The following is a 13263-nucleotide window of genomic DNA, read 5'->3' as shown; positions in this document are numbered from 1 at the left end:
CTCCTGTGTTAGTGATTCAACGCCTTCGTTTGGGATTAATTCAAGCTAGGGCTCCAGAGTCCCCGCCACATAGAGCATGTAAGCAGCTGCTTTGCCCTTTAATATCCTACGTACGTGTAGCGTTCTGTGACCTCTCCTTGTTGGCGTTGGTCTTATGCGCGCCAAGGCCATCATGTGAGGGGTTGGAGGCTGGTGAAGAGAAGATGGAAAAAATATTTATGATGTTTTGCCTAATTAAACCCTCCTTTAATCACTGTTAATTACTTGGTTTAGTTAACTTAATTTGTTTGCACGATGGAAACCCTATCGAGTGAGTTTACAACTTGAAGGAAGTCTTTTTAATTTTGATCTGGGAATTAATCCACTGCTATATTCTCAATCAAGAGGTTTTTTTTTTTTTTTTTGCGTTCTAAGGATTTTTTTAATAAATTTGAATTTTTTAATACATTTTTTATATTTTTAAATAATTTTGATATATAAATATTAAAAATAAAAATAATACTTATAATTTCATTTTGTATACAACTTCCAAATTAAGTTAAAATTAAAGTACTTCTGGCCCCTGTATTTTTAACTTAAATAATATAATAAAATTAAAAATTCATCTCAGCCAGTTAATTTAATAGTCTTCTTCGTTAAATAAGTCGTCATCATCAACTTTCCTTTTTTATTTTTGTTAATGTCATCACGCACTCTCACCATGCCCCGCCAGTAGTGACAAATTATATATAATTGGCTTTAAAAGGGGCTTTTTGATAAATTTTAAAACTGTGTTTCTTCAATAATTTTTAAAATTAATTTTAATTTTTTTTAATCTTACTCATGTATCCTCACAGCTTTTTAAAGAGTAAAACTAGTATCGTTCGGGATTTGTGGCTGCCTCTCCCGATAAATACCTTTTTTAAAGATCGAACTTGTGTTCTCACCCTTGCAGGGATATAGCAGTGCCTTAACCGCTAGACCAACACTCCATTAGTAATTTTAATTACCTTTAACCCTTCAAAATTCTCAATTAAAATTTTCATATATTTTCAAGGCTTTTCATCCATATATATTTCTATCAAAATATAAGAGCTAAATGCATAATTAATAAAGGTATTATTATATATACCATACATTTATTTTATCCTGTGACAATAATTCTCTTATGGAAATTATGAAGCATTGATCTTGTCATGAAGAACATATCGTAGATTGATCAAGTGAGTAAGCTAGAAAAGAAGCAACCGAGTTTCAAACAAGTAGAGCTACTTATTTATTATTGTTTTTAAGGATTTTAATATTGTTGTTGATGTTAACGTTGTTATGTTCTTCATCATTATTATTATTATGAAAATAATATTTTATTAGGATTTTTATTTCTAGGATAGTACTAGCTAGGGTTTCTTGGTATCTACTTAAATTGATTATAAACACCATATATATATCAGAATAAAACCTGTTTCGATCTTTTGCATATTTAAACCCTCTCCCATAACTTTTATTTCAAATTCTTCAACCTTCTCTCTATAGAGATTTACCCTCTTTTATAAGATTTTTTTATTGCTCGATTTTAGGCTTTAAATATGATTAATATATAATGTTTGATTCACGACGAAGAAGAACTTTAATGTAATGATACCAAAGAAGTATATATAGAAACCATATTATTGATCAAAGTGTAATTCCTGCAATCACACTATTTTTAACACCATTATAATATTATTAAAAAATAATATAAATCATGAAAATTTATTTAAAAACTTAATTTTTTTGGAATAAAGTAATTCTTTAATATGATATCTTAACTTTAATGATTAAATGATCACGAATTAAAATCTTACAATCTCTATTTATTTGATAAAAATTAAATATAAAATAATATAAACTTATGTAAGTTTTAAATTTAAAATACTTTTATTTATAAAAATATATATTAAAAAATAATATAAATTATATTTTTAATCTCACTCGGCATCTTATTTGTAGATAACTGAAGAGCCATCACCGTGGTTCTGTTTACAATAACTTTGGTTGAATTCATCTTTGAACTACTCGTTCAGATTCTGCATCAAGAGCACTAGTTGCTTCATTTAGCAGTAATATCTTTGGAGCCTTTCCTCGTGCTATTGCCACTCGTTGCTTCAGTCCACCTGACAATTGGATCGATGTCTCAGGATTTATGACTTCCATAAGCATTTATGAACTAATTAATGTCTTTACAAATGCAACTAAATCAAATATAAGCTTTAGAAATGCTGACAAGAACTTATTATAGTCTGCTGCTAAGATTTCTGTCTCCGTAGCATTTCCTTCCTTTCCAAATGAAACAACGTTGGCTTGGATGGTGTCATTAAATAGCAAAGGTTCCTGGCTTCTGGATCTTGATTCCATCTTGTGTTATAACCTGAATTAGAATCATAAAATATTTGTCAAGCATATATATAGATCCCAGAAAATCTGGACATCAGGTTTTGTGGGATACTTGAAACTGACATGTTGAAACTCAATTTCTTCTTTAAAATTTTATATTGTTCATCACTAGAGTCTATTTTGTGAGTTTCAGTCCAGAATTGCAAATACAGATCCTTTGCTTTCATGAGATCAGGACAAAGGGAATACTTGTTTGAGACATCCTAAATGATGTCATAGTGAGATCGATTTTAAAATACCTGCGAAACAACAAGGAGGAGATAATTTATAATTCGGAACTTAAGGAATCATTTTACTTCTCGTGTGCTGATCAGTTAGGCGAATGTTTGAACAGAAACTTTTAGAGACTTACAAGGCAGGGAAGAGACTTACGCGAAATACCTCAGAAAAAGCTTTGTCGCCGGAATTGACGACAAGACAGGATCCAGTGTAGAAACCGGTAGCACAGGAAGATAAGTGCAAGAAAAAAGATAGTCGAAATCCCATCCCACTTACCAGCCATTGCCTTTTTTCCTGTCTGCGTGGGGCCTTGACGAGACTAGTGGTAAAGTTCCATCACTTTCTCTTCTGCACAGAAAGATGCGACTGTTGTAATAAATTTCGTACTGCATCACTGCCTATAAAAATGGCAAGGTTGGAAAACTCCTTGCAAACCCTGAGGCATATGTAAGCTGATTAATCCCTTACATGACAGAAGAATGGAAAGAATGTGCATGTTAGATAACTTTGTTCAACCAGCCATTAATTCCTCGCTTCGATGGTGATCATGATTATTAGAGCATGTCAATGGAGAATTCTTTAAGGTTTAAAAAGTATTGGCAAGTCATTTCTTGAACCACAATCAGAATCAATAATAACATATATGCAAAAAACTGAGATATAGGGCAACAATTGAAGATTTTTAAGGCAAAGAATCATCTTTTCCAATCAATATTGAATGATTAATTTTAGAAAACCTCCAAAGATATTTGAGATTCGGGATTCAAGAAAAAAAAAATACCAAATAACAACTAGAATAATAAGAGGCAACAACTTCAAGCACTTTAAATAGAATTTGAATTACTTAGAATGAATATAAAAAAATAAATAAAATAAATTATTTTTCACGAATGATAAAAATCATTAACAAGATGTGAATTTATAGTGATAATATTTATCACCATCATTTAGAAATTTTTTTTTATTATTGATGCTAAAATTCAATTTTATTATGTGATCAATAGAAGAATCTACATATATTGATAAACTTTTTATTGATAAATTGCAAATTTCCTTATTAATTATTAAGCAAAAATTGAATTAACAAAAAAAATACAAGTTTTACAAATTTTATCTAATAATTTTTTTTCTACCTCACAAATAGAAAGGTGATCAAGAAAGAGAAAAAACCACAAACAATAAATTGTAGATTTTCACATCATAAAAAAGTTGCTACAAGTGCTTAATGCTTTTAACAATTGATGTCAAAACTTTTCAACAATTGGTTGCTTAACTTACGTCAATTAGGAGAGCAACATAGCAAGGAAAAGAACTCAACAACAACTCATTTTTGAATAAAAATACCACAACGCAGCAGCACCCACGGCAGCAACGCCATCAACTCATGTAGCAGCTTTTTTCTCCCTTAATGAACCTCAGCAAGGGGGTGTCCAAGATATTGATGGGTCAGCGTGGGAGATTTTCAGGGGCGAATTAGTGAAGATTGATCAAATCAGGATCACCAAAGTGAAAGGAATGTCAAGATCAGTTTATTATTTGTCTGCAGGCAAAAATAGACTCTCATCTACCTAAAAAAAATCATGGTTGAAGAAATAAAGCTTGGGGCGATGAGCAAAAAATTAATGGGTGTCTGCACTACAGAAAAACTTGTTTAAAGAAGAGTATCTTATTGCTAAACCGAGTGTTTAAAAATATCATTTGAAAAGAGAAATGATTAGATATTAGTTGAATCTTAATTTAAGTAAGAATCATTGATTAAAAAAAAAAGGTTGTGCTTAGAATCCTTGTTTTAACTAGTTAATTAGAATTATTATTAGATTATACTTTTTTATATATAAATATAAAGATTATGTATATAGAATTTAAGAATGTTAAATCAATCGATAAACATTGAAAGGGTCAAAGAGTTATGTGTTTAGTTTCTAATATAATGAATTTAAATATATTTTTTATACATTAAGGTAATGTTTTACATTGTGATATTAGTTATTTTTTAAAATATATTTTATTTGAAGATATATTAAAATAATATTTTATAATATATTTTTAAAATTTTATTTTTAATATTTACGTCAAAACATATAAAAAATAAATTAATTTATAAAAAAGTTAATCCTTTAAAAACACACACACGAAGCCACCATAAAAACAACCACGATATAAAACAACAAAGGCCCCCCAGTTTCAATGTCATCCATGAGTACCGCTCCACTCAACCTGGGCCCTAAGAATATAGCAGGTCTGGGACTGCAAAGACAGTTTTTGAGCTGGGTAGGTTTCCAAGATTGAAGGGATCATAGCTTATACGAGGAATAATGTATACAAAAGTGTAAAATATCAGAAATCGACCACATCCTTTGTCTTCATCCATGTTATTCTGGCAATGGCTGGAAAGATTTAACTCAAGCACTCTTCCAGCTGGCTTCATATTGCTGTCTAAATGCTTCTAGCTCCATATCTAGCTTGCTAGGGGACCGCATGATATTTGTTGTTGATTGTCATCCAGCCTGAAGATTGTTCTTGCTATTAATATTAGTTGATTAAGGGTATGATTAACATAAAATTAATAAGAGGCACAGAGTGGAAATCATATTAGAGAAGTATTGATTAGTCATAGATAATGTTTGTGAGGAAAGAAATACGCCACTGATGAGGCCTGCAGAATCGGAACTGGGATTATTCAACTAATTTACTTTTAAAGCACGTTTGATTCCCTGATTACAGTTTTTTTTTTAACATTAAAAACTACCAACGTTGTTAACATTTTTATTATCCATCAACGAATTTTTTTTACTGCAACTGTTTAAAGTTGATATGTGATGAGAATACAAAAATCATAGTGAATATTCTAAAAGGAATTATTTCTAAAGATTTTATATATTATTTACAGTGTGTTCTACAACCTTCACTTAAAAACTGTATTGATTTTTTTTTTAATGGATCTTTTTAGGGGATGTGAATCTTCTCTTGAATAAATACCTGCACAATGTCTTTTATAAACCCTTGTGAATGTTGATGAGGGGCCCTCTGAAGATCAAATCGGTACGAGGTATTTTTATGTGGTAAAAAGATATTAATAAAGGTATTAATGAGTTTTTATGAAGATAAAGAGAAAGAAGGAGAAGAAAATATAGAAGTTAGAGAAGAAGAAAGATGTTGTTTATGTCTCAGAGTATATAAGGCTTCGAACCTTTTTACTATATATTCATGTTTCCTTTTATATTACCCGGCTTAACCTGTTTCATACAACGTTGGAGGGATAGAGATGTAATCTCGTAATAGTAAAATAATATTATTTTATTGTCCATGCCATTACATTTAATTAATATAAATATGGACCACTTATTTGTATTTAATCGGATGCGATGAATATCATAATTACTAGCCCAGATCCGAGGTATGAGAGGCTTAGTGTGAAGTTACGTTTTAGCTATATACTAAACTTGAAAGGAGTTGGGTTCAACTCATACGCTGAACTCAAGGGGAGTTGGGTTCAACTTATAATTGCATCCAAGAATGGTCAGGCACAAATGCACCATGACCCAACATGGGTTTGGGCGCGAACACATCCCGACTCAATGTGGAGTTGGGCGCAGACGCGTCCAGACCCCATGTGGAGTTGGGAGCGGAATCGTCCTGCGCCCAACTTGGAGTTGGACAGAGACGCGTCACGATTCAAATTAGAGTTGAGCGCGAACGTACCCCTGCCTAATTTAGAGTTGGGCGAGGGCACGCCATGGCCCAACACGAAGTCGGACGCCAAGAAATACATAATCTTATTTTGGGTTGTGACTTTTGTGTGATGACCTTCAATTGAGGAAGTTTTTTTAGAAAACCATGGCCCGTTAATATGTTTATCTAATAAATTAAATTAAAAATATATGTGTTTTATTGATTTTAATCAAACATTGAGACAAGAATTTGAAATAAAAATATATATTAAGATTTTTTTTAATCTCAGGTTGCAGGGAGCATTAATATTTTTTATTTAATTATATAACATTATTTTTTTATTAGAAAATAAATAATTTAAACTCCATTGAAAAAAAATTATAGTATAATTCCTCTTTTTTATTAATATATATATATATATATATATATATATATATATATATATTTAAAAAAACATATTTTCATGAGTTTTTAATTTAATAAGAAACAAAAACCATGTGGTGGGTAGGGCACAAACATAAAAAAAAATGACATAGCCTTGTAAATGGGAATATTCTCTTTCAAATAGTGGTGGTTGGCGCCCTTGAAATAATCGGGAATATTACATTTATTCATTTAAAAGTGACATACTAATCATCTTTTGTCTTTTGAGAAAAATGATAAACAGAGATAAGCAACGTGCCACTTAGTTTTTTCATTAAAAACAAGTGACAAGTCATATGCAACCTAAAAATTAGGGATTTTTAATTGGGATTTTGTAAATTTTGATTTGGTCCTTGTTTTTTTCAATTCAACGTGCATACCCTTAATTGACTCTGAAACTTCTCAATTGTTGCAATTTCACCCCTGAAAACATAGATTTAAATCCTTTAAGTTGAGTGTCTTTTGCTCTTTGGTCATTGGTTTTCAGATTATGTAATTTGACCTCAATTAACCATTAAATTTTTAATTTTTTTCAAGTATACTCTTGATTTGATTAATTTCAGTCCTTGAACTCACACACCTTATGTACTTTAATTCTTAGTTTAGAAATTCTTCAATCTGATTCTCAATAAGCTTTTAATCTATAAATTTTTTTCAATTGAACTCCTGATTGTATCAAATTTGCCTTTTCAAATTTTAATTGTTTCTAATCTGAATTACGCTTCCAAACTTTATTTTTTTTCAATTGAGTCCTTGATTGTATCTGATTAAGCTTGTAAAAATTAAATTTGATCCTCCAAAGTTCTAATCTTCTCAATTAAACCAAAACTAGGCTTCTAAACTTAATTTATAACCAATTAAGTCTTTAATAAAATTAATTTGACATGTTAAAAGTCTAATTAAGTTTGTGCACTTAATTAATATTTTTATTTTGACCTTAATTGATTTTCAAACTTAATTAAGTCTTTTGATTAGGCCTATGATTAAATCAAATCAACCTATTAAAATCTAATTATGTTCTTAGACTTATTTTTTTTTGCAAATTCATCTAATATTCATTTAAAATAACTTTGAATTTGCATTGTCTTTCACATTTAGATCCTTCAATGGTGCAATTGAGTTTCCAATATTATCAATGATCCATTTGTCCCTCCATCTCTCATTTATGCATTTAGATCCCTCTTTAATATGTTTTTGTCAACCAAGTCGCTTGCCTCCTATATATTTTTTTATTTTTATTTTTCAAACTCTTTTCTTTTGTATTATTTAATTTAATAAAATAATAATAATTTTAGGGAACCATAAATTGGGCTATGACAAACCTCAACAGAAAAATTTATAGCCTTAAAATATATGAAAAAAATTCTCTTAGAGAAAAAAAAAAACTCAAAATCACAAATTGCCAAGCCTCTTTTTGGCAAGATGAAAACTAAAAATCATCAGCATCAAACTCATCTAATTGAAAGGAACCTATAAACACCAAAATAGTTGTTTTTTATTATTAGAATTTTGACAACCAACAACTCTCTCTCTTTTTTTGTTTTTAAATGAGTTTTTCTCTCCTCTCTCAACCCAGAATAAAAAAATGAACAAAATGAACTTTTGGATAAGAAAATGCTTCATGAATTTTCTTTGTATTTTACATTTTTTGTCTATTAATCCCTCTCTAATTTTATCATCATACTTTTAGTTATTTTCAATTAAAATATTTTTGGACCTAATTCCATTTTATAAAGTTAAAGATTGTATTAGAAATACAAAAATAAAAAAGAAAGGACAAAAATTGTAAAACACACACACATATATTATGATGCTTCATTGTTCATATAAATAATAAAATATCTTTTAAAAAAACCTCAAATGTTTTAGTATTTATTTTTTTTAATTTAATTTAATGTCTATACAACCAATAATGTTTATACCTTTCTAGGATCACCAATATGCCATTCCAGCATCACCCAAATACGCATGTATTACCGTAGAATGTTATTCAAATAAAATCAAAATAGTTTTTTATATATATTTTTAATTTAGTAATTTATATATATTTATATAATGACTTGGTAATTTTACCTTGAAATATTTAAGTTACAAATTTGCAATTGGACTCTTCCTTTCCATCATTCTTTGGAATAATTTAGAAGCCAATTTAGAACCGTATATTGGGCCTTTTAAAAAATTAATTGGGCCCCAAATTTATATATTCACTCTCAATTGAACTCCAAATCAATTAATTTGATCAATAAAATCATAAATATTTAATAAATTCTTAGCCAAGTCTTTTTGTGATGTTCATCAACATTTTTCAAATTAATGTTGTTTTAGTGCATAAATATGCAAATTATACTAGAAATATTAATGCTCATTATTTTTTTTTTTAAAATCAACACCATTGTAATGCAAAAAAACATGCATTAGACAAATTATTAAAATAAAATTAATAAGAGGACACAGTTGAGAAATATTGAGATATTTGGGGTCTAATTGATAAAACTAATAAGTTTGGGATGCAATTCAGAATGAGTATATAGATTTAGGACTAAGTTGAGGTTTCCTCTATTATATCTTCTTTGCTTCTGGCTGTCTGTACTTATCTAACCCTAAACGCACAAAATAAAAACTCTCAGGCATCAAACATCAAATTGGTTTTAAAAGCCCACTTTAAACCCTAAAATCTAAATTCGCAGGTACATATCTGAGTTTATGTATGCAGTTATGCTCTGGTAGGGTTTTTGACCTATTTTCTTTCTTTTTGCAGCTAAACCAAGTAAGAAAGAGAGAGAATAAAAAAGCTATGAAGAAGAAAAATCAAACAAGTGGAAGTGGAAGTGGAAGTGGCAACATGGATGACAAGGATCAAGAATGGGACATCAAGAAGATTATGAAAGACATCGAGTTCTTCAGTAATTACCTTTTTTTATTCCTTTCTTTATTCTCACCGTTTTTTATAACAATTTTGTTCTTCAGTGTTTGCTATCTGCTGCATTATAATTATACTTTATGTATCTACGAGAAAGTTGTGTGATGATGGATTGTAGGATGAGTTAGGGGCTATCGAGGAATTGTGGGTTTGAGGTTAGGAATTTCTAGCAAGCAAGGAGATGAGATGAGATTGAAGAGTGCTCATGTGGAAGAGTGCAATGATTTGTTTTGAAGTTGCTTTTGGGTGTTTAAACTACTGCCTTGTGATTTTCCACAATGCTATTACAGTGCATCAATTGATTAAACTGGATTTCAAGGTTTCGAGAATATATTTACAATGGCAACGGTTTTTTTGAGAATACAGTGTAAAACTTATGGAAAAAGAGGTTGGAAACGTAGAGTTATATGGTGTCATAGGCTACCCTATTACACCTTTGTAGTAGCATTTGGCAATGTGAGAGTTTTGAGCTTCCTAACATCAAAGCCCACATCTTCTGATCAGAATTTTATTTCCCTTCCCCTCTCGTGGTGGAATCCCTTTCCCTACATGTTTTTTTATTTAAAATGCATAATGTTCTGTATTTTTTTTCCGGCAACATTGGAGTTGTGTGCTGTTTTTGAAGCAGCTAGTTTCAGGCTCCAAGTCTATTTGTTTTTTCTATTGAGACTTTTTTTGCTCTTAATAAAAGCCAAATTGGATGAAGGAGCTAATAAGATGGAGCTCCTTTCTGTTTTGTAGAACCTGGAATAATGTCGTTTCATTGGGTTCGGTTGCATAATTTGATGATTGAGATGATTGATCTGTTATTCATGTGTGACAAGAAGCAAAGAGGATCTTTCATCACATGCTAATTTTTTTAACTTGCTTGTTCTACTGTTCAGACCCAAAGGATGGGCTACAGCTTCCAGTTTTAAACATGCCACAAGGAATACAATATTTTCTTAAACAATGCACTGTATTCTTTTGCCACCATTTGTCATAATTGTATGGGTTCTTCTGTTGGGCATATAAAATGGACTCCGTGCATTGTGAAATTTTTTTTTTTCTAGTTTATAGCCAGAGGAAAATTAGGTTGCATCATTTGGTAAAAGTTGCTGAATCTGGCTTTGATTGTGGACATGTTTCTGCTGTTAATTCAAACTTGGAAGCAATAAATATTGATCTGTTTGAGTTTGTTCCATTCATTGGGATGCTGCTTCTATCTTTTTGGTTCTTCATTTGCATCTTATTGTGATTGTTTGAATTTGTATTTACAACCAAGAAACTTTGTAGTATTTTTTTCACTTTAATGTTTTGTCTCCCAGGTGCCTCGCATATGACATGGAAAGAGAGGAAAGAATTAGAAAACCAGAAAGTAGTCTCTCTTGGTGGAAAGGTAAAATCTCTATGAGAACCAATCACGTCGCTTTGTAGTTAATGCAGTAGATATTTTTAATTATGGAGTCTATGCTTCTTCCATATGGTGCTTGATGAATATAGTCCTGCGCATTGTCCTAAACACAGCCTCCTAAGAAGCAAAGACTACCTTTAAGTGTAGCCCGTGTGCAAATGAAGAAACAAAAGGAAAGAGAACAGAAAATGCTTGAAATGAGGGAACAAGAGGTGGATTCTCCATGACCTTTCTAATTCATGATTGATCTGATTGTAGAAATCTTGTTGCTCTGACTGTAACTATTCTACATTTTAGAATATCGTTCTTGGAAGATTTGGAGGTGGTAGTGGTGCTAGACGAACAGTGGAGAAGCGCAAACTTGAGGACAGGGTGCTGAGGTCAACTGAAGGTCATTTTAAAAATGGCATACTTGATGTGAAGCATTTGTTGAGTCGAACGCCATCTAGAGATGATGGTTCTAGCAGTCATATGGTCAACAAAGGGAAGAAGCACAGTGGCAAAAGGAGAGATGATGGTTCTAGCAGTCATATGGTCACCAAAGGGAAGAAGCACAGTGGCAAAAAGAACAAGGGAAAGAAAAAAGGTGGTGGGAAGAAGCGCCATTGAAAGCGGGCCTACTTTGAGCTATTTCAATAACAGCAGTGATAGAATCTCAGTGTTGCTAATATCATCTTTCAAAACCTGGATCTTGAAGGGTCCTTACAAGATCCTTGATTCGGTATTGGCACAATGTATGATGCAGAATATGCAGTTTATGGTACAAGCATCGCTGAGCATTTTTTCTTCTATTTTAAAGATGAAAACAAAAATTTCGAGCGGTTGCGTTTTGTTTTGGTTGTTTATAAATAGCCTTCTCTAATTGCTGGGTTCAATTTCTCGAGGATAGCCTTCTATGTAGCATCTGTTCTTTGGACTCAGACCATCCGTTTTGCATTTCTTCACACTCTTGTTAAACACAAGACCGATATTGAAGATCTTGAGACCATGCTTCACTTATATATGCATGGGGTATGATTTCTTGCTATTTGTTGTATTTAAATATTTCAGTTCATCATTGTTGCCTTTTGTTTCAATCTAAAAAAGCTTACACGTGTCAGTTGAATCAAGAAAAAATGACTTGGAGATTTGAAGTAGTCGATCAAACTAGGAGCCATAATCGGTGAAGAACTAACTAGAAGTCTCCGAATGCCTCTTCATGGAGAAAGTCTCATTAAATTAAAAAATATTACCATAATTACATGTAGAATCACTTTGTATTATAATTACAATCTCTCTAAATAAAATAAATATTAAATGAAAAACACAGATGATGCGCACAATATTTTCAATTTTTTTGGTCTTTAATTTTTTTTAATGTTTTGTTCATGGAAATGATTTTTTTAAAATTTTATTTTTTAATACTATGTTGATTGGTAATTGAGCTTGATAATTTGTTTTGTGATATAATTTATCGGGTTATTCTTGTTTCAAATAAATATCCTGATATTGATATTAGATTAGTTCTTGATTTAAAAAAAACAAATAATTAATATATGTGATGTTAGGATTCTAATTAATGATATGTTGTTTATTTTTTTAAAAAATAATCAAGGAGATGACATGTAGCCTATTCAAATTAAAAAAATAGACGTGGGAACCTAAGGCGCTCCTAGGTTTATTTTTAGTGGGTAGACGTGCTGGGTTTTCAAGCTTGCATAACTGGCCCTTTATTTTTTGTTTCCTTTCCCACCAATTTAGCTTGAATTCTTAAAAATAAAATAATTTAAAATATATTTGGTTTATACTTTTCAATTATTAGATTAATTAAGAATATATTTAATATATTATTTTATTAAATTTCATTTAATTTTTACCTTGTTGTTAAATAAGATTATAGAAATCTCTTTAAACTATAAATAAGTGTTTTTTTTTACAGCTCATCATAATTAATTTTTTTAAAAAATTTAATTTAATTTGTTTGTTGATATTGTCTTTTTTTATCATATAACTAAATAAAAAATAGTTTAAAAAAGTAAACTTATTAAAGCTAAAATGATTCATGATCTAGGCCACATGTTTAATAGCTTGATTCAAATTAATCTAATATATTATCGCCTCAATGCTTATAAAAATAGGATGTCATACTAAATTTTATTTTAGTGAAGCCATTTTTTCTAATTCACCAAGTCGACTAGGTCACATTAAATCAATCTCCACATAGTTTGATTTGAAACTTAAGCTA

At 30.4% G+C, this 13263-nt stretch overlaps 1 protein-coding gene across 1 annotated transcript; it reads left to right on the top strand.

Annotated features, from left to right (window-relative positions):
* Positions 1 to 9281: 9281 nt before the first annotated feature.
* On the top strand, positions 9282 to 12066 carry LOC133669051 (uncharacterized). Its single transcript, XM_062089058.1, has 5 exons — positions 9282 to 9413; positions 9485 to 9629; positions 10954 to 11024; positions 11153 to 11251; positions 11337 to 12066. The coding sequence occupies exons 2-5, from the start codon at positions 9521 to 9523 to the stop codon at positions 11646 to 11648; spliced, it is 591 nt and encodes a 196-aa protein (XP_061945042.1). The 5' UTR covers positions 9282 to 9413; positions 9485 to 9520; the 3' UTR covers positions 11649 to 12066.
* The last annotated feature ends 1197 nt before the right edge of the window (positions 12067 to 13263 follow it).

The sequence above is a fragment of the Populus nigra genome, chromosome 12, assembly GCF_951802175.1.
Source record: "Populus nigra chromosome 12, ddPopNigr1.1, whole genome shotgun sequence".
In the NCBI taxonomy this organism is placed as follows: domain Eukaryota; kingdom Viridiplantae; phylum Streptophyta; class Magnoliopsida; order Malpighiales; family Salicaceae; genus Populus; species Populus nigra.
Note: the sequence above shows the minus strand (reverse complement) of the source record. Positions and strands in the feature narration are given on the sequence as shown.